Raw genomic sequence first — 23,074 nt, forward strand, 5'->3', positions numbered from 1 at the left:
TAACAAATCAACACAGGTCGGAAAATATGTACATGTGTGATCAAATCAAGAGATGAAATCTTCAACATTTAAACTAATATAACTTCACTTTAGTCCATATTCATTTTAAACTACGAAGTGATATCCAGAAAAAGACAAAAAGAAATACTGTATTGGTTGAAAAATGCCATCTCCAGCAGCCTAAATTACAAAGACCTGACCTGAAAGGCAGGGACGTGAAAAGGTAAATAAATAAATAAATAAATAAAGAACTACAAGACAGGGGGTTATCATTTCATTAAAATAAGGTTTTATATTAAATATGTTCAGATAATGACTTTGGGCCCTGGCGGTATTAGTTTTGGTTCCGACCCGTTTCCTGTGCGTTCAGCCTCGGGTGGTGTTGACTCCTCCGTCCCTCTACTTTGCATACGGCTGCCAGCTGGGCTGGTCCGTGAACGCACCTCCTCCTTCCTCAGAGGCTGATAGCGAGCGGCTGATCGTCGGGACCCTCAGTCTCTGCCGTCACGGCGAGGATCCACGACAGGTGTGAGGGTCAAATCAGACCTGATATCGACTGGAAAAGTGGGCGACAGAGTGGAGCAAACACCAGCCGTTTCCCACGGACTACTTTCCCGAGAGAAGCGGGTGGGGGCGGGTGTGTATTTCCAGGGGTCCCACTCAGTCACCTCCCGGACAGCATCCCGAGCAGGTCGGCTTCGCCCCAACAGGTTGATCAACAACTGCATCAAAGCCTTAATCGAACATGCCGAGTAAAAGCCAGTATCTGCGGCCGCGGCTGTGCACGCTGGAGAAAGGGGACAACGGCTACGGCTTCCACCTCCACGGGGAGAAAGGTAAGACGGGGCAGTTCATCCGGCTGGTGGAGCCCGACAGCCCGGCGGAAACCTCCGGGCTCCGCGCGGGAGACCGGCTGGTGTTCGTGAACGGAGAGGACGTGGAGAACGAGAGCCACCAGCAGGTCGTGACCCGAATACGAGCCACCGATGGCCGGCTGGAGCTCATCGTGGTGGACCCGGACACGGAGCAGCTGCTGAAAAAACACAACTTGAAGTGTCTGCGGGAGTACGTCACCGACGGCGTCCCGCTGCCCCTGGACGAGGAGGAGGAAGAGGAGGAGGAGGCAGTGGTGGTGGTGGAGGAGGTGGATGGGGATGGGGAGGTGGACGCCAATGATAGCGACGATCAGCGGCAGGCGGGCGGAAAAGTGGTGGAGGAGGAAGAGGAGAAGGAGGAGACGCGTGAAGAGTCCACTCCGGTCCCACGGAGCAACGGAGAAATCGACACCCACGTGGAAAAAAAGCTGAGCGTCAGCTCTGATAAGGTGAGTCACAGTTAGAATAAGAGCAGCTGAAAGTTTCTGCATCTCACGGTCACGTTTCTCCATTTACCATGACATGAAAACTCCTGAATGCAACACAGAGGGAGGCTTTCCATAGAAAAAATGCAGTAAAATTAGAAAATTACTAGTCGTGTTTTTTTATGAAGGGGTTCAAATAGTTTTTATACTCCAGTACTCAGTAAAAGCAGAATTTTGTCATAGAAATTTTCCAGGGGAAATATCTGTGATATGGTGGTTTTTAGACTGTAACAGCTGCTAGATAGTAATTTTCCATTAAGCATGACCTACAGTGGGCATTGGATAATTATGCATCCAGCTGTAGGTGCTCTGCATCAGTGTCATGGATAAGCTGCACCCACAGGCTCCTGGCTGCAGCTGCGCAGGGTCGTGGGTCGGGTCATCTGGCAGGACATTTACTGTGGGTGAGAGGACAAACAACCTGGTTCAGCTGGGATCAGGAGAACAGGGGACCAAACAATCCCATCTCTGTCAGCCAAAACCTGAAAGTGCTTCAAATAACATGGCGTGATTTGTTTCACAGCGCTTCAAAGTTCAGCTGAAATTACTTCCTGTAGCTCCACAACGAGAAAATACTTTGAAAACGCATCACAAACCCCTCAAAGCAAATGACAGGAAATGATTGGTGTCTCTATTTTTTTTCAATTTCCACAACATGAGTCACACCGAGGGGATCTTCCCACCTTTAATCTGTCTCTGTAAAACATTATGGGTGCATTCCCACTCTTGCAGAGGCCACTTGTTGCCAGGTCAGATGTTTGGTTTTTTTCCGCCATCTGCAGCTGTGAGCTCAGCTGGACCATGTTTCATTAAAAAGCACTTGAAACGAAGACAGTCCATCCAATCTAGAACCCTAGATGTTTACCCCTGAGGCTGTGTCTGTCCACATCTCCTCACTGCAAAATTACCGTAGGTGGAAAAGAAGTGGGAAGAAGGGCCACATTGAGCTGAACCAGCAGCAAACAAGCAAGCAAAACAGATATTTTTTCCTGTTTCTCTGTGTCCTTTGTTTGATACCATGTAACATAACGACAAGGTCATTTAGTTTTCCACCCATGTGACAGAAGGTTTGTATTGATTAGAGCTGAGTAATAATAGAATTATAGGCCCAACAATCGAAGCTTTTCTACGCAAACTGCAGGAGCATAACAAGCGTCTTCATTGTGCTGCAGCTCGGTCAATGTTCGTGATGATCCCCGAAGCTGATGGGAGGTCAGGGAGGTCGTAAAAGGTCAGAGCTTATTGTTAAAGCGACGCTGAGGAGGTAAGATAGCAGATATGTCTTTTGTGAAATCAGTTTAGGCATTGTCTGACAATTTGGTAACAGATTATTGTTTAAAGTAAAAAAAAAAAAAGACTTCTCCATAGTAAATAGGCCACTAGCAACGGTTTAGCGTAGCTTAGCACAAAGAATGGAAACTGGGGAAAAGCAACAAATCATCCACCTCTCAGTCATGAGACTGTAAACCAAACTAAGTGACCAGGTTAACCAGCTTCCTGTTTACTGATCTCGTCATTTTGACATCTTCAGAATATTTCCCAAACATTGAACCGTTTCATCCATAAGCAGCATTTAAAGCTACATCCAACAATTGAATCAAAGCCATGCCTAAGTATTTTTTTAAAGATTTCCTTTAAGTTTCTCCATTGTAACATGATTACAAGATTACGGTATTTTCTGCACTATAAGGTGCACCAAAAAGTCTTTTATTTTCTCAAAAACCAACAGTGTGCCTTATAATCTGGTGTGTCTGAACAAAGCCGTATTATGTTGTTTGTTCTGAAAATACACAGCAATTGTTTCTTTATTTATTCTCAATGCTATCCACAGATGGCCTGATGGAGCTGTGTCTGTGCAGTTCACACTCGCACGCAATCCCCAGGGAAGTGGTGCAGAAACAAACAAGGACACTCCTAACAAAGTCATTGGATTTTTAATCCAGACATCCTCCCAGAGTTTTATAAATCCAGTGAAATTCTGTCAGATACAGTCAGAAATAAGCACAGTGTATAAGACCACAGTGTATCAGAGATAGATTGAGAAAATTACTTGAGGCAAGAAGACATAGCAGCCATCTGTCTGTGTAAATTGGACCCGAGGGATGCTGTTTAGTTTCCCTCTGTCTCCATTTTACAAATTTGGAGGCACCTCAGAGTTTGTTTTTCACATTGACTCTTTCTGGAATTTTTTCTCCTGCATCCTGTCCCACATTCCTGTGCTTTGCCAGTGAAACACACACACACAAACACACCCATGCAACCCTCATACAGCACAAACTCACACACGTACAGCCGTGTACGACACACACAGCATCTGTTCAACAGTGACATCTGAACTATGTTTGTCTGGTCTCTTCTTTGAAGAGCCATGAAAGAGGGTTCGAGAGAGAGCGACACCTTTCTGCAGAAACTGAGAGCCTCACCCGAGGTTGCCATAGCTACCTTGATGTGGTGTGTGTGTGTATACTGTGCGTGTGTGATAAAGGAGGTAGGTGAAAGTGAGACAGTGCAGGGGAGGCGTGAAAAAAACTGAACAAGCAGTGATGAAGGTCAAAACATGGAGCATGGTCCTGGGAAGAAAATAGAAGCCGCTGTCGTCATCGTGGAACAACACACACACAGAAACACACAACTGGTTCCAAAGGTCTTTGTTTTGTTTACCAGGCAGTAAAACTTTTACTCAGCCTTTGCTGACTGCAGTTGATGCTATCTCCCTGTCTCAGATCATATTACAAATATACGTAGATCCATCTAGAAAAACACATTTCATAAGTGTCTGGTGATTTGTGTTTCTTGTCTTACAATTTGTGAAAGGTATCATTTCTGTTTGCAATGGCAGAAATACTTCATGCAGAAACATTTAGCAGCTAAACTGCATGCGTCATCGCTCTTCTCTGGCTGTATCCTCAGTGATTCATTCGGACTAGAGAGCGAGAGTGTGAGAGTGAGAAATTTTGTGCCAAATCGGTGGTGGCTGCTTACATCAACCCTCATCAAAGGCTAATGTGGTTCGAACTGGCTGTAGATACAGTAGATGAGATCTGGGACATTGTATGATTGACCGTTATCTAGATTTCAACTCTATAAGTGAAACAGAGAGGATGTATTACCCCTGAACAAATCACTCTCAAGCTGTTGCTTGAGAGGATTCGGTCTATTTGTAGTCACTCCACCGTATGGCCTTCAGTGCAACGCCGGACAAAGGTCTTTTTAATGAGCCTTTTTAGCTCATTTCAGCTGAGCTGTCTAGTATCTGTATGTGGAATAAACAGTGTTTTTTTAACAGACTATTAGACGGGATTAATTAGATGATTATTTCATTCTTCATGTCTAGTAACAACACATCCATGTGGCATTTCAGGTTAAAGTTGCTTGAGTTTCCAGTCCACATTCTGATCGTAGAGTATATCATGTCGTGCACAATGGGAAGAAACAGTCACACCCATCACCGTTATTTGAGCCAGGATTGTCAGGACTTTGTTTTTGGCTGCCTTCTGTTGTCTGTGGGAGTCTTGGCCTGTGCACAGACCCCCCAGGACATTTGTGTTGATTTCCCATGATTGTTGCAGTTGGAAGATTTCCCCACGCCGTCATCTTGGTGCTCTTCACACTCCCATGGAGCCCCAGCAATTCCTAGCACAACGGCAAAAGAAAAGAGTGAGAGAAACTGTCTCACCTTCATGGTGTCTGAGCAGAAGTAGCAGCTGAAGGTCTGCAGTGAGTGCAGGGTAGGAGATGTAGCACAGCCATACAGATTGTGGTTGAATATCTGGTCGATCCAGTGACAGATAATGAATCACTTCTCAAAGTAAACAGTAAAAGTAAGCAGGGCCATTATCGTGGAAGCCATTGTGACAAAGTCAGGTATTGTTCAGTGTCTGTTTAGGTAATGGAGTGTTTGTTCCACGGTCTCAGACGCAAGTCTTAATTCATTCTTGTCATTCACTCTTGCATTATATTTATGTTTGATTATTTCACATTTATCAATGGGCAAACTTAAAATTCAGTCGTCGTGGCATTAACTTGATGATGACATTATAGATAAAAATAGAAAGAAGCTTGGAATAGGTTCAAAAAAGTCACCAAATAAATTGAATAGCAAATCAGTCTCACATCTAATACCGTTTCAGTGACATCCGTTTGTCTGACATGTCACACGAAACCACATTCTCTGTTTAGTTACCACTGTGTGCTCAGTGTGTCTTTGTAACAATCACTGAACAGTGGCAGTAGTGTGTGTGTGTGTGTGTGTGTGTGTGTGTGTGTGTGTGCAGGTGTGTGCTTGCATGCATACATGCATGTGTGTGTTATGGGTGGACATTGTGGCCTAACTCTTCATTCAATCAACAAAGTGTTACCTAACCACCAGTGTTTTGCAAGAAAGTCACACTCTATTCCTTTTTATTGGTAGACAGTGGAGCAATGAAAGGACAAAGGGAGGGTTGGGCAAAAGAGTCAGTTTTCACATTGTGATATACTGCAGATATATAGGCAGATATATGGGCGTATGCAGTTTCTGTAGTTTTTGTCACTCCTTTTCATGCATGGCACGCACAGGAAATAGAGGAAATCCATCCTGTTTACTATTTAGACTATTTTCAGTTGTGAATCAAATCACCAGTAACTTTTTCTATCACAATATCATATAAGACAGGTTGGTTTTAACATATTTAACGTCTGATGTTGTTCAGCAGATTGCAAACTGGTGATAACATCTTGGTCTCATTGTATATATGTGGTATTGTTATATTAGAGACTTGTTTTCTGCTTGGTATCATGTGACAGGTCCAGAGCCATGATAAGATCATAGAACAATCCTACAAGATCTTTTTATTATAAACCTTGCCTGTATTCTGTGGCTTCCCAGGGTTTAATTTGTGCTTTTTTCCAAAGCTTCTTGGCCTCATAATCATGTTGGACCCCACTTGTTCCTGTGGACAGGCATTTTTTATTTTTTTTTGCTGACTTAGATTTCAAATTTTGCATATGCCTTAATACAGTGCACCCTCGTTACTCGCAGTTAATTGAACCACAGAAACCACACGCGAATAATGAATTCCACGTTATAGCGACAAAATATTTATCTTTTTATTTACGTTAATTTAAACGTTTATGAACCCTCCCCCATACTGATATTAAACCACTGTCTATCTGTATTACCTTTTTCCACACTCTTATCGACTGTTTAAAGCACTTTTGTGTCTGGAAGTCTGAGACTCACGGAACACAGCGCACTTCCAGATGCCGTCAGCCAGTGCAATGCGTGTACGGTATGACGTGAGTCCTCCTCTTCTTTTCCTTTCGGCTTTTCCCTTCAGGGGTCGCCGCAGTGAATCAGTTGCCTCAATCTAACCCTGTCTTCTGCATCCTCTTCTCTCACACCAACTACCTTCATGTCCTCTTTCACTACATCCAAAAACCTCCTCTTATCCTATCCTTCCTGGTCACTCTCAAAGAGAACCTCAGCATCTTCATCTCTGCTACCTCCAGCTCTCTCTCCTGTCTTTTCTTCAGTGACACTGTCTCTAGACCAACAACATCGCTGGTCTCACCACAGTTTTGTACACCTTTTCTTTCATTTTAGCTGAAACTCTTCTATCACACATCACACCTGACACTTTCCTCCACCCGTTACATCCTACCTGTACATGCTTTTTCACCTCTTTTCCACACTCTCCATTGCTCTGGACTGTTGAGCCTAAGTACTTCAAATCCTCCACCTTCTTGATCTCTTCTCCCTGTAACCTCACTCTTCCACTTGGGTCCCTCTCATTCACACACATGTACTCTGTCTTACTGCCGCTAACCTTCATTCCTCTCCTTTCCAGGACAAACCTCCACCTCTCTAGCTTCTCCTCCACCTGTCCCCTGCTCTCACTGCAGATCACAATGTCATCTGCAAACATCATAGTCCATGGAGATTCCTGTCTAACCTCATCTGTCAGCCTGTCCATCACCATAGCAAACAAGAAGGGGCTCAGAGCTGGTCTCCAATGCAGTCTCACCTCCACTTTGAACTCCTCTGTCACACTTACAGCACACCTCACCACTGTCTTACAGTCCTCAAACATGTCCTACACAGCTCTAACATACTTTTCTGCCACTCCAGACTTCCTCATACAATACCACAGTTCCTCTCTGGGCACCCTGTCATAAGCTTTCTCCAGATCTACAAAAACACAATGGAGCTCTGTCTGGCCTTCTCTGCACTTCTCTATCAACATCCTCAAAGCAAATACTGCATCAGTCGTACTCCTTTTACGGCATGAAACCATACTGCTGCTCACAAATGCTCACTTCTGCCCTTAGTCTAGCTTCAACTACTCTTTCCCATAACTTCATTGTAAGGGGTCAACAGCTATATTCCTCTGTAGTTGCCACAACTCTGCACATCTCCCTTGTTCTTAAAAAATAGGCACCAGCACTCCTCCATTCCTCATGGCTGGTTAAGTGTGGAAAAATAATCACCTGCAGTGATGATTGACATCTGGATAAGCAGAAGTCATAAAGCGCTTGATATGCAGGCCAGAGATGGATGTTGCAGAGGATTAACAAAGTGCTTTGAATGCACTGATACACCATTCCAGTATATACCTGTGTACTGGCTTTATTGTGGACCCTTAGAAATAAGGGAAGACACTCAAGGAAGGCCTGCAGCCAAGACACTGAAACATCAGAACAGCTCAATGGTAGTTTTTTATTGCTGGCCTTAGGGTGCAGCTCAATAGAGATCATTATATTGATAATTCATTTATTAAATTGATTAGGACAAAACAAACAATCCAGCTTCATCCTTTCAACTCTCAACACTCTCACTGAACGTCCTCAGTGACGTCAATCCAAACAACAGCACCACTGTCCCATCCCCCATGGCCAAATCCACTGAGGCCCGGGTCAGAATTGGAACCCGAACCCTGTGTATTTGTGTGTGAGTAGGTAGGTGGTGGGTTTTTTTGTGATTCAGTCCCACGGGATTCTGGTCAAACTCTACAATGGCACATTCCATTTCCGTCTCCATTCTGATGAAGGTTCGCCACCCCCAGCCGTACAATGAACCGGAGGGCCGCACCCTGCAGAGGGTGGGAGCGGGGAAATGACTCGCCCCTTGCCCTGAAATAGACAAACCCTCTATATGCAGCCTCCCTTCCTATGGTATGAGATGGAGATGCCTGCTGTACATCAAGAACACCCAATACAGCAAATTGTTCATACAAATAGATTAGATATTCATTTTTATAACAACCGAACCATTTAGTAAATTGTGTAATATTTGTCATCTTGATTAATTGTTCTAAATTTTTTCCCCTGTTAATCTTTCTTTGCTGCCCACAATCTACACTCAAAGCAAGCATGCAGGTGGGATGCCTGTGGCTGCCTCTCATTGTCTCCAAATGCTTTTTGATATGCTGTATTAAGCAATGTAGCACTCCGACTGTTTGCAGGAATAATGAATGAGATGCTGGTGTTAGAGGTTTTCCAACTAATACTGATTTCAGAGCAACAAAGGGGGGTTGGGTGGGTAGAGAGGATGAGGGACAGGAAGACTGGTTGAGGAGATAAAAGTTGTTGATTCCTCGGTTTGTGTCTGGCCAAATGCAATCAGGATTCATCAAGATGCTTCTTGAGGAAAAGCAGAAAAGATTAGCTTCGTTTTCAGAGCCTCTCTGGTAATCAAGACCTCTCCATTTGGCCTTATCAGTGCCAGAACCCCTGCTGTGATGACTGACATTACTTTTCTATTTGCAATCCTTCCCCAAAAGACTGCATTGTAAAGGGGACCATCAGCAAAAAGGTTCCTTGGTGCCTTTCGAGAGCCAGTTTGTCCCATCCTCAAATGGAAGGGGGTGGGGGGTGGGTTGTAAGGGTGGGGTGGGGTGGGGGGGACAGTAGGGTGCTTTGTTCCTCTCGTGTGCCTGCTTAGCAGCTGGTTCAGTGGTCCGGCTTGAAATCCAACACCCCCATCCTGCCTGAGTGAGTGGTGCACTCCGTATGCAGAAGAAAACAAAACTTGTGCTGTTCTAGTTAAAAAGGAACCAGGTTTAAATCAAACATTTATCAAGTCCACCCTTGGGGCTGTTAATCACTGTCAAAAACTATGCAAGACAATCACAAGGACTGGGAGGCCAACGATTTGTCATGTCACTCAGTAACCATGGTGCCTGGCAATGCATCAGTGTAGTGGTTATTCTTTATGCTGATCAAAGAGGCCAAACTCTTGTGAGAGCTTTGTCTCACTCTTGTTAGAGCAATGTGGAGGTTAGCGGCAGCAGGAGAAAGGGCGCTTCGTCGAGCTGAAAATGAGACTGATCAGAGGACATCCTGTATCTGCACTCACTGTTCAGCAGAGTGTGACAGGTTTTCATTTGCAGGACATGTGAGATAATTGGACATCGTCTGAAGCTATACGAAGAACAGAAAATATTTGAAATGGGTCAATGAGGACTTTACACAATTAATGAAATTGAATAATGTGACCTTTTTTTATGTTTGTGAAACAAAGAGTATTTGAGTCAGATAGTCAGGCTTGTACAGGAATGACAAAAACTGACAGTAAGACAGTCTATGACATTCCAAAAGTGTAGTTAACTCTAGTCCACTGGCCAACCATAGGGAAACTATGAAGTAACTGGGATGATGAATGGTGGAGCTCTGCTCTGCGGTCATACCTACAGCACTCTCTGTCACAGAGAATCAGCAGGAAAGCCTGGAAAATATCCTGTGGCAGAGTCAAAAGGAAGCATGGGTGATAAACAGGATTTTTATAGAGGTACCAGACTCTTTAATATTCCCTCAGAAGGTTTTGAAAGTAAAAATGAGGCCATCTGACTTGTCAGACACTCATCTGGGGGTGCTCTGTGCTCTTGAGTTATTTTTGTCAGGCAGTATGCATTTATAATCTGATAAATAATCATTTTTATGTACTGTCAGCATGTTTCTCTCAATGGCAATGTTGATCTGTCAGTTTGTCCTTGACTTCCCGACTAAAATGTCAATTATCATATCGATCACCATAGCATGACCCTCAGAGGAGTACTTAACTGGTCCTCTAATCTTTCCTCTAGCACCAGCATGATATTACATGGACTGCAATAAAATGCAGAAAAAAACACATTACACTCTGGATGGGTCACATGACTCATAATATTTCCATCAGCAACACCTTTTATTTGGTGCTTATTCATAAATTACATCATGCTAAATAGTCAACTAACATGTTGCATGTTTAAGAAAACATTTCTACATAACAGCATGTTTACATGCATATGTTAGAATGTAGCTCAAAGCAACACAATTTTAAAGTACAGCAGAGTTGTAAACTTGGTCTTTTTTATATGAAAGTTTATTTGTATGATGTTGATATTCTAAATATGTGTTTATGTTTAGAACATATGCGACTTTCACATATGGACAACTGTCTTTCCAAAGCTGTAATTTGAGGTTTAAATATTCACTTCTGCATGCCTGAGAGAAAAGATTTTCAGAAAATTAATTTTCGTGTTTTGAAGTTGGGCCCTTAAGCTGACATCATTCCTCAGGTTCCATACATTCTGAGGTGTTACAGCTGTGTCGGAGGTCTGTAAGTTCAACTTTGCTGCTGTATCTTATCTGTTAGTTATCACAGTTTCCTGAGGAAAACCAGGAACAAGCCCAGAAGAAGGGTTTGTTCCTTCTTTCCACCCAAGCTTTGGGTGGAACCTATGTAGTCTTAAAAATATGTAAGGGAAGAAGCAGTTTTCTGGACCTGTAGATTGCAGTCCTGGTTTTATTTTGGAATGATCTGTATTTTAAGCAATCACTTACTTTCAGTTTCGATCATTTTAAGTAATTTCAGTGAAAGCAGAAAGTACTCTCAGACATGAGTGCCCTGAACAGTGATTCGCTGCACTCTAGGGTGATGTTAGTGAGCGGAACTTTTACTTCCTTTTTTGCGATGTAGCATTTTCTATTGGAACTACCCTCGATTCACTAGTAGTGACATCTGATAAATGATTACCTACACCAGTGGACACTGGGGCATGTGTTATTAACTACTGATGAGCTTTTGAGAGGAAGCGTTTTGGTCCTTGGTGTTATTTGGCGTTGTTTGTTTCTCCTTTCTTTTGTCACATTCAACTGGTTTAAGAATACATTTCACTTCGAGACTCATGTCTCATCTTTGCATTGGAGACTGAATGAGTTCCTAGGACAAACATCAGCATCTCAGAATGGCTTTTTAATATCAGCCTTCTTTGCTCTGTTCTCTTGAAACTACCTACCTTTCCCACAATTGTGTGCATTTGTGCTTAGATGTTTTTGGCATGGTTGGGTGTGTTTTTGCGTATTGATTTCTCTTTTATGACCGGAAGTTGAGACAGTATAGAGGGAAGGAAATTAAAGGAAGATGTGTCAACAGTTCCTGATCAACACTTCCCTCCTCAAAGGAAAGTTATTGTCACAGAGAAAATATGTTTGAATATTTTCCACAAAAGCAAAGTTTGTGACGTGAGTCATAAAGGGGTACAAACAAGAAAGTTAATAATTATAGTTATCTCATGCAGTAGTCAGGTTTTTTGTTTGAGTGTGTTCATCAGATGCCAGACTTTTCAGATTATGGAGATTATTCATGCCTCCACTCCTCTCTGACACAAACCCTCCTCTGTTGTCCTTCCTAGAGCCTCTGTCACCATCACACCATGCAGGGACAGCTAACGTTAGCCAAAGCCCCCCAGCGGGTGTCAGTCTGAAGCTGAGGCTGCGGAGGCGTGAGGCGATGGCTCAATGTTACGTCTACATTTGGGTGTTCACTAATGCTGGGAAAGGATGGCTAGTCTTTAACGGATTAAGAGCTTATAACAATCAACACAAATCCTGTTTCTTCAGTAACAACCCAGTAATCTAATTTCTGGTGAGCTTCACACTTCAGACATCATGAGAATGATTATCTACGCTGTTCCTGAATGTCTTAAGTACAAAATAGAGTCCTGTTAGTTAATTGCTGGTATTCAGGGGAGGGATAGTGAGTAATAAACATTCAGCAGATTAAAAAAAAACTGCTGAAGAAAAGAAAACTCAGCACTTTTCTGTTCAGACTATACTTTGGATCACTTCTTTTACTTTTACAGAACCTATAAAAAAGGTGGTTTCATTTGAAGTTTGGGTGGAACACTTCAGAGGGTGAAAAACGTGTAATCAAACCTAACTGGGTGCAATCAGTTACTATTATGTGGCTGGGAGCACATCTGATCAGCCAGACGGATGCCCTGAGAACAAACGGCTGTAAGCAACTTTTAATGTATTAAATACGTATATTCTCCTGTTTAAATTTTTATTTTGACATTTTACCAAACAAGTTTATTTACTTTTGAGGCAATTGGCTTAACTTAGCATCATAAATACTGAAAACAGGGGTGGAATTTCTGCCTACATGATCCTCTAAAACTCATGTGTTTGATGTGGTAAAAAAAAATAACGAAAAAGTATGAAAATAACCTTTCTTAATTTTGCTGGGGTTATGTGCTGGGTGCTTTCTTAACCATCACACTCATCCAGTTATACTGATATTGTCATTTATTTCTTGCCAAGAGAGCAGAAAAGTATTTTTCCTGTATTGTTGAGGATCTTCTAAAAATCTGGACTATCCCAGCAATGAAGGTCTTTCTGTCCAAATGGACAGTCTTCTTCTCCTTTCAGCTTTTCCCTTCAGGGGTCGCCACAGTGAATCAGTTGTCTCCATCTAACCCTGTCTTCTGCATCCTCTTCTCTCACATCGACTACCTTCATGTCTTTTTTCACTACATCCATAAACCTCCTCTTTGGTCTTCCTCTAGGCCTCCTGCCTGGCAGTTCAAAACTCAGCATCCTTCTACCAATATATTCACTATCTCTCCTCTTGACATGTCCAAACCATCTCAGTCTGCCCTCTCTGACTTTATCTCCAAAACCTCTAACATGTGCTGTCCCTCTGATGTACTCATTCCTGATCCTATCCTTCCTGGTCACTCCCAGAGAGAACCTCAGCATCTTCATCTCTGCTACCTCCAGCTCTGTCTCCTGTCTTTTCCTAAGTGACTGTCCAACCTAGCATACAAGTCATCATAAGCCCCTTGTTTGGCCTTTGCTACCTCTACTTTCATCTTACGCTGCATCTGTCTGTACTCCTGTCTACTCTCCTCAGTCCTCTCAGTGTCCCACTTTTATCTTAGCTAACCTCTTTCTCTGTATACACTCCTGTACCTCCTCATTCCACCACCAAGTCTCCTTATCTACTTTCCTTCCAGATGACACACCAAGTACTCTCCTACCTGTCTCCCTGATCACATTAGCTGTAGTTGTCAAGTCATCTGGAAGTACCGCTTGACCACCCAGAGTCTGTCTGAACTCCTTCCTAAAAGTCATGCAACACTTTTCCTCTTTCAGCTTCCACCATTCACCCATTTTGGCCAGTAATAATCATTATTTTGTCTTTGCAGGGAATATGAATTAAAACAAACGGTAAGGGAAAGCTGTGGACTTTGGACACAGTAACTTGAAACCCATTCCCTCTGTCCCCCTTTTACTGTCCCATAAACCTAGCAGGGACTAAAGATCATCAGATAAACAAAAATGTGGTGGAAAAGAAAAACCGTCAGTTGCAAAGTCCTGTTCCTCATTTTTTAATGATGTTTTCTTTTTTTCTAAGACATACATCATAATCTTTTCAGTAGTTTCTGGAAATTGTACCAAAGTCAGCAATGTCCCTTTTTTCCAGGTGGTTTAATGAGAGAATCATTGTTCATTATTGTGGAGGTGTGTTGGGTGTTAGCCACTAACGTGTTATAATTGACTGAAGTGACAATCGATCATTGCCGGTGTGATGAGAGAAAGTGTTGACTCAGATCCCATTGGTTACCTGTTGATTTACATCCACTGATGTTTGAAAGTAGCTTTACCCCATCAACCTGTATGCTCTCTAGAAGGTTATTCATACGGACTTATTTATAGAAGTTGTTCATTGTTGCGAGTGTTCGGCTGACAGAGGACTGGAACACATTGAGGGACTAATATAGAGGGAGTGTCAGGTCAGATTTGGTCACATTGACAAAGATTATCCTGACTGCTGCTGTTCCTCCTGCATTCTGTGGCTCCTGTATCTCCGTCTAAAGAGATACAGAAACCCCTTTGCTATATTAAGAAACTGCTTCATTCAGAATAGCGGAAGGGAGGTTCTTTGTTTGAGCTCAACTGTTTTCCTGAATGACAATACAATTCTAACTCTTCCTGCCATCCTGGATGGCGAAAAAGGTCAACACCCAGCTTCCATTGTCGTGCTCGGACCCTGGAGCAAGCATGGCTCTTGGACCATTCCGGAACCAGCCCCTTCCTCTAGACGTCAAACCTAGAGTGGAGTCAACTGCCCCCATCCACCCCCTCCCCAATTCCTCCACAAACCTCTCCAGTGGACTTCCAGTCACATGCCTCCGAAGCCCCCTTCCTTCCTGGCGAGTAGTTTGGAGACACATGAAATCAAACAGCAGGCTTTTACTCATGAGTTTCAAAAACACGCTGCTGCCCAACGCAGCAGCATGCAGCAGCTACCTGTATGTTCAGCCTCGGCTTTATATTCATGGTTAACGATTCACAGGAGCTCTCTGTGATCTTTGTTCCTCTTGTTCTTCCTGAGCAGACAGCCATGGTGGAGGTATTTTTTAAAGCTAATGTTTTGTTCTTTTAGTACATATCAGATTCAGTGTATTAACATGTAGCGTGTCTTCTCTGTCCTCTGGTCTCTTCCAGGAAGCCTGCACCGAACTGAGGCCTCGACTCTGTGTAATCCAGCGAGGATCCAACGGATATGGCTTCAACCTGCACAGTGAACGGGCGCGGCCGGGACAGTACATACGAGCTGTGGATGAGGACTCCCCAGCAGAGAGGGCAGGCCTGCATCCAAAGGACAGGATAGTGCAGGTAGTTTCATGAGGCCAACTACAGATTACTGTGAGATTAATTGTCAGCAGATTTTGGGCTTCAGACAAGAAGCATTAGTGTAACTCCAGGCGGATTCTTTTAGGGAAATATACTTTTGAATGCCACTTTATTTGAAGTAACTGATTGCAATCTTTAAAGTTAAAGAACATCCAATTCTTCACATTTTTCAGATTGTTCTCCCAGACGTCCACTAGGGGCAGCGTTGAGAAAACTTTATTATCAGAAAAGCATTGACCTTACCTATAAGGTATCGGTAAGAAACCTGTTTACATTGTATGACGAACACCTTGTTAATGTAATCTTTTCATGGGATCAGTTATATCAGTTGTTGATTCCTTAAAAGACTTTTTGGGGCTGAAACAAAAGAAGGAACTAAGACCAGTCTGAGGGAGTGACCTCCTGGAACATCTTATCTTAAAATACAGATTGCAGCGATGACAGGATAAAAATACTTTTCATGTAACCTTCCAATTGTTCTCCACTGCAACTCAGTAGAAAATACTATATCATACAATTAGCATATTTTACAGCTTTAGTTAATAATTAATTAATAAGGATAAATAAGGATCTTTATATTCCTCCATCACCAAAGAAGAAGAAGAAAGAACTAATATGATTAATCCACATCCACCTTAAAGTAATATCCGCCACAAGTCATTGAGAATTCTGTACATTGTTCTCCATCAGCGTGTTCCCCAAAGTTAATTGTTCAGGGGAATGTGATGTGAACCTACAGTAAGGTCATAATTCCCTCAAAGGTCTCTGGTGGAGCTGTCGCAGTCAACTTCAGGCTGGAATAATCAACTTCTCAGCTAATCTGGGGTTTGCTCTGTCTACCTCTTCACTCCACTGATTTGTCAGTCCAATTGAAATGTGGCTTCTTGATTGGATTCTCCCAAATATCTACACAGTAGATCATACAATTCCGGGTCATGCAACACCAAAGTCCAGAGTCATTTTTATTATAATATTGATTTTTAAGCCAGCAGAAGCTCTGACACAGTGGAATATATTATATATTTCTTTAACACATAATCAAGTCAGAGCAGCGGCTTGTCATTCATGCGTCCCTCCCTTTGCCCTAGAAGAATTTGACTTACGTGGAAATGAGGAATGAGAAGAGAAGGAGGATTGAGGGATTAAAACCACAAGACTTTTAGGTCTGTTAAAGATTTCCAGTCCCCCAGAGGGCCCCAGACAGCCACACCACCCACTGAGGAGCAAAGCTTTGTCAGGAGCCAACAGCTATTGTTGCTGCTGTTACAGACCAAGCAGCTATTGTCCAGCTTCCTCTGTGAGACTGGCTTAGACATGCAAGTCCACCCTATGACCTGAACACACACACACACACACACACACACACACACACACACACACACACACACACACACACACACACACACACACACACACACACACACACACACACACACACACACAGACCCTTCAAGACATTTCTAACATGCTTTCCCATGGCAATTTCATTCTAGAACCCTCAGCTGGTCTGAGATCACCTGACATGTTGACTTACTGTATACCAGAGTTAAAGTACAGCCATCACACAGTTAACTAAAACAGGAGTAGTAAGCTTGTGGAATTTAATAAAAGAGAAATTGAATTCAAATAATCATGATTTGGCAGGCAGCCAAGCACGTTAATGCAATCGTTTTTAAAGTTAATGGTTGAAAGAATGTGTGTGAAGACATCCAGGATATCCTGCCCTGGAGTTTCCGGCAGAGAAAGAGATAATATTTAGAAAGACATCCTCACATTGATTAAAGATGTGGGAACAAAAAGAAGACAGTCGCCTGTTTACTAAAAAAAAAACCAGTGGCAGCAGATTTCAAACCAAGTTAAATAAATCAGAACTGATGTTTTTCTCAGGTGAACGGCGTGCCGGTGGATGGGAAGACACATTCAGAAGTCGTCGCCGCCATTAAAGTGGGTGGGAACGTGGCCCGTTTGCTGGTGGTGGACCCCAAAACAGACGCCTTCTTCAAGAGCTGTAGAGTGGCCCCCACCCTGGACCACCTCACCGGTGAGAGTCAATTGCTGCAAATAGTTCATGATGCATCTCCTACTGGGTTTCTTCAGTTTGCTTATTTTTCTGATGTCATGGTTTCTTTCTTCTCCTACCGCCGAGAAACAGAGACAATGAGCTCCGCCCCCAAACACACACACACACACACACACACACACACACACACACACACACACACACACATACAAATCGAGTTAATGCCTTGTTGAGAGAGTAAATATATTAATAACTATGAATTAAAGTTAATAGTTCAGATCAAGCAACTCAGAATAAATGGCACGAGCATCTGTCAATAAATATAATGCAATAATTTGACATAATTAATTTGACATGATTATATAAATTAATTCATAAATCTCCTAAGAATTTTAAAGTAACCGAATGTTCAAACTCCAAAACATTCAGGGTCAATTAAAAAAAAACCTCTGTGTTTGTTATGATTGATTCACAGGTTTGTGTCTTTATTTTCCTTCCATTCGTTCCATAAAATCATATTTGTTGCTCAATAACTGCGTTTCAACAGCCCCTCTACTTCAGACACATCTCGGTTTATCTACCACTGCCTCTAGGGGGAACTGTAGCACAGTCTGTGGTCTTGTTGATGGCCTCCCAGGGAGTGTGTGTGTCCTGTACTCTGTCGTATAAGTGCCTGTCAACACCATTAGACCCGTCTCGTAGATATAGTGGTGCAGCTCTCTACGTCTGGAGAGGAAATTGATTTTTCTTTTCATTGGTTTTTAATGTTGTGTTTCATTGGAAATGTTGACAAGCGTGAAATTTGGTGCCACACGCACACGCACACACACACACACACACACAAGCACACACACACACACACACACACACACACACACACACACACATGCACATACTCTTATCTGAACAAGGAAAAAACACACCTGGAGGAGCAGAAAATAAAAATATGAGCATGAACATTTCCCGTTGGTTATTATCCCCCACCATGAATAAACAGAAGAGGGAGATACTAGAAAGTTTTCTGTTGTGTTCCCCACTGCCCATCATGTTTTGTTCCCATAGCAGATTTCAAATATTATGTAACACATTTCAACACCTTTTTCCACACATTAATTTAGTATTAAAATCTTGTATTTTCATTTGCATGTTTTTTTGTCATCATAGCTTCAAGTTGAATTTTGGCTCCATTTATGAGTGGGATTACTCTTGGATGAGAGATGTCTGCGAAGCTTCTTCAACTAGGTCATGGTAGATCTTGGATGAGAGGAATTAATGGTTGCTAATGAACTAGTATGATTTATATTCATTTTTGAACACATGGGTAATATGCTTCTGCACAGAAGAAGGAGTTTTATAATCTCCTGTCCTGGATCCTCAAGCGTTCCAGTCCTGGATTAATAATACTGATGTCCTGCAGGGGAGAGATTCTATTGAGGTGTTTCCCAGGTAACTGCCTGTGAGGATCCCTGCCTGCACTGACTCTTAACTTCATCACATAGCCTCTCACTGATCCGCTCGGCCAGCTATAGTTTTGTTTGGTTTCCAAGGCGCTCACTCCAAGTGGCCTCTCAGGCTGGATCTGGAGTGGTGTTGATAATTGGAACGGCTCCTCTCAAAGTCAGATATACACACATGTATGCGCGCTCACTCACACACACACACACACACACACACACACACACACACACACACACACACACACACACACACACACACACACACACACACACACACACACACACACACACACACACACACACACACACACACACACACACAGGAAAGACCTGAGCAGATACAGATGATCTCAGATTAACTCTGCGGGAGCAGCTGCTATCGCTCTTAATAATCAACATTAGCTTAATAAACTATTTGGGCTGTGTGGAGGCAGATCCCAGGAATAGAAGGTAATTGATGTCAAATCTCAGTGATGATGTCTGTCTGCAGCTACCATGTGCTAAAATGTGGCTGCATGGGACCATTAATGCATTTTTATTTGCAGAAACTGAGCATAAATGCCTCAGTACAATAATTTGATGTGTGGAGGGAATCATTTTTAGCTGGACAAGGAGGAGGAGGAGGAATAAAGGGGTATAGGGCACCAGGATGAGCTTTTCCTATAGAGATGAACTATGTGTGAATAATGGATGATCTGCTCATACTTGTGCTATGTAATAGAGTACGTGTTAGGGGAATGAAAGGGGAGCTGCAGAGAGACTCTTGATCTAGTAGAGTGGGGCTCCTGCTCTGGTGGTGCAGGACTGGGACAGACGGACTGCAGATATCACTGACATCAGTCCTGACAGGCAGGGAAAGACAGGAAGAGGTGATTTTTGGAGTCTAATGACCAATTTTTGTGTCATGCCTACAGGTCCTCTACCAGAGCCTGTGATAAATGGAGGGATGGAGGAGAAGGTAAGACTCACCAACAGCAATAATATCAACCAGGATGACACTTTAAAGAGTGGGGAGCCATCATTTGCTTTGGGAAATAGCTTTAGAGGGAAGCCAAAAGAGGGTTTTCAACTTTAAAGGATGTGAAAAGCTGTCGGCCTCCTACTGTGGCCACTTCCTTCTTTAGCAGAGGAGCCATGTCTTCCCGGCAGAGAAGAGTTCAATCATAACTCAACCTTCAGCGCTGAATACTCTGTAGCTTCTTATGTTGACAGAAAAGCTCAGCAGGCCAAGGTCAGACGGTGTTTGGAAGTTAACGTAGCGTTTTCTCAGGTGGGGTTTGTCACATCAGAGAACTGGTGAAGTGTGCTATTAATCACAAAGACACGGACTGAACGGACTTTCCTGTGATTGTCTAAATGCTCTGGTTCATTGTGTGTTTCTGTGTACAAAACCCCACCCAGCTAGTTGTTTGACCAAGGATAGATTGAGTATAAACATAGAATCCACTAGAAGTACAACTTTGAGCTGAGATATGAAAAATATACTAGTTTCATGCAAATCATGCTGAAGTATTTGAAGAGCAATCAAATGAGAAGCTACATCTCAATTCAGGGGTCAACAAAACTGTGTCCTTTGATGATTGCTAAGGCTGAGATTTTAAATGAGATGCCTTCTTTTGCGGGGAATTTCGTCATTTATTCTTGTCTTTCCAAAAAACCCGCCTGTTTCCTGGCAACGCTGACAGATAGAATTGAGTATTTGATTACAATAAATATTAATAATAATGATAATAATAATTCAGTAAAATTAGATTTACACTCTCAGACCTGAAGGAATATTTTGGGATATTATATTTTCATTTTGCCAAAGGTTAGCTTGTACTCAATCATTTCTATACCTTTGTAGAAACTAGTTTCTACTCATTTTAGCATAGCTGTTCATATTTTAGTTTAGTTTAATTTAATTTAGTTGATTTTATTCTTGTTTAGTTTGGCTTAGCTTAGTTTAGCTTAATTTACTTTATCTTAGAATAGTTTAGTTCAATCCTGAAAACAGGGCAAAACAACTGTCCTGGTCCCGGTAACTCAGGTTACTTGGCTGGCAAAGTCACAGGTGAAAGTGTTACCCAACTTTTAGCATTTCATTTTGATAAGAGAGAGATAATGACAAACTTGTACAAAGACACCAGAACAGAAACTTTAAAAACTGTGCTGACAGCGGCTGCCTTCCGCTCAGACAGTGAGCCGGATATGCAGAGTGAAGCTTGACAAGGCTTCCTGTTGTTCAGGGCCTGCATGTGCTGTGGTAAAGTTTTTCCTCGTATTGTTGCATAACTGACACTGGTTAAAAGGTTGGAGAAGAGAAGTAGTAGGAGGGGTGGTGTGTGAGTTCAGGGACAATTTGTTTTTAAAGGCTGGTGCTCTGGGGCAGAATAAAAATCTTTGAGTGCTCCAGTTCCTTGCCCTGAAACGTTTAGTATATGCTTCAAGAAAAGCTTAGGATTGAATTATGTCAACAGGGAAAACAAGCAGGAGCAGTTTCACAGTTTTCACCATTTATAAAACAAATTTTAAAGTGATTCCATCACATTCTTCTTAACATGAAAACCTTTTCAAAGTTAGGCCAGAAAGAGAAGTTAACAGATGTAACATAGATCAGGAACAACATTAATTAGTTTTACTCAAAGAAGTTCTTTATCAACTTATCATTCACATTTGTTCTCAAATGATAACATCAAAATGTTTTTTGAAATGAAATGCCAACTAAAAACCACTGCTGCGCCCCTGTGGTGAGCTGCGATACTGCATAAGGCTGAAAAAATAGTTTTCCAATCACACATATTAAAATGAGAGTCCCTGGGAGGTTTGATTATCATATTAAAATTTATTTTTAATATTTGGTCAGCATTTATATACAGTAATGAAGAAGAAATGACTGTGTGTGTGTTTCTAGGTCAATGGTAGAGGGTCCAAAGAGGAGGAGAGGGACTCAAAGCTGTCTGTCAGTCCATCGCCATCCAACGCCTCATCCAACACCTCAATCACAACTCCGCCCACAAACACTCCACCTGAGGTACATTTCAGAAAATGCTGTACTCTATCTATCTGTCACAGAAACATCATGTATAGCATGTTTTCACAGATATATGTTAATGTTTTTGTTCCCTTGTCATTATTCAGGGTTTGATCTCGGAGACCATCCCAGCACTTAACCTGTCCCTGCAGCAGGTCAAAGAGCTCGCTCATCAGAAACGGTCCAACAAGAGAGCCCCGCCCATGGACTGGACCAAGAAAAATGAACTCTTCAGCAATCTATAGGGAACCTGAACTCACCTCACACAGATTTTTATAATTCCTACATTGAGATGACAGAAAACTTCACTACACTAAAAGAATAGTTCAGCTTCTGGCTGCAGACAAATTTAAGATGTCCTGTAAAATAAAGTATTGTTGTTATTATTACTCTTCATATTAGTTTAATCCAGATATTTTACTGTATATGTACAATGTACTCCTAACAAGAAAGATACGTACTGGAATGTCAATACTTGTGTGTGTGGACCCTGACAGTCCCTGCTGGCCGGAGTCTGCTGCCTGTGGAAATGACTTTAATTTTCCACTTTTTCATCTGTGAATCTGTCTTCTAATGGTTTATACTAAAAGGTTAAATGTCTTCCGTTGGGAGGACAATGGAAACAGCCTGACAATCAGTTCATCATTCATGTGCAGTTTACTTTGCTATTAGTATGAAGGGACCAAACATCTGACAAAACACTGGCATAAATTACATTTCAGGTTATTTACATCATCAATAGTTTTATGTAGATTTTACTTTACCTCTCTGTAGTATTTTTTTAAGTACATTATCTCAAAATAAGGCATTTCATTCCTCAAGAAATGATTTCTAACTAATTTGTAACTCAATTTTTCCATTCAAATCCTGGCTTTAAACTGGAAACAGGTTTTTTTGAATGATAAAAATGTCTGCATATATATATATATATATATATATATATATATATATATATGAAATTACTATTATGTTACTATTATCATTGTTAAATGTAAGCTACAGTTTATTATGGGTAACTTATATTGTCTCTGCTTGTGAGGGATATTTCTGCTTCTGGAGAAATGCTAATAGTTTTACTCATTTCTCTCACTGTCATAAAAACAAAACTAAGATTGTATTTTCTAAAAGAATGTCTGTGCATCACTAGGTTTTATTTGTCCAGTATACAGAATAGCGATATTTTTTTCAGAATGAATGACTGAATTATATAAAGATTTTTATGTGGCTTCTATAAGCAGTAAATGATTTTCTATATTGTAATAAATCAGTCATCACAACATTAA

The 23,074-nt window shown here is 41.9% G+C and overlaps 1 protein-coding gene across 1 annotated transcript; it reads left to right on the forward strand.

The window, feature by feature from the left end:
• Positions 1–270: 270 nt before the first annotated feature.
• LOC137609746 (Na(+)/H(+) exchange regulatory cofactor NHE-RF1-like) lies at positions 271–23,074 on the forward strand. Its single transcript, XM_068337004.1, has 6 exons — positions 271–1,324; positions 15,113–15,283; positions 17,189–17,342; positions 19,693–19,736; positions 21,672–21,791; positions 21,899–23,074. Exons 1-6 carry the CDS (start codon positions 746–748, stop codon positions 22,034–22,036), a joined length of 1,206 nt encoding a protein of 401 aa, XP_068193105.1. The 5' UTR covers positions 271–745; the 3' UTR covers positions 22,037–23,074.

Source organism: Antennarius striatus, chromosome 16, assembly GCF_040054535.1.
Source record: "Antennarius striatus isolate MH-2024 chromosome 16, ASM4005453v1, whole genome shotgun sequence".
Lineage (NCBI taxonomy): Eukaryota > Metazoa > Chordata > Actinopteri > Lophiiformes > Antennariidae > Antennarius > Antennarius striatus.

Excerpts from the sequence above, each read along its gene's own strand:
- LOC137609746 (XM_068337004.1), top strand. The coding sequence starts at position 746 with ATGCCGAGTAAAAGCCAGTATCTGCGGCCGCGGCTGTGCACGCTGGAG. Across the intron at positions 1,325-15,112 it reads TGAGCGTCAGCTCTGATAAG|GAAGCCTGCACCGAACTGAG; the intron begins GTGAGTCACAGT and ends GGTCTCTTCCAG. Across the intron at positions 15,284-17,188 it reads CAAAGGACAGGATAGTGCAG|GTGAACGGCGTGCCGGTGGA; the intron begins GTAGTTTCATGA and ends TGTTTTTCTCAG.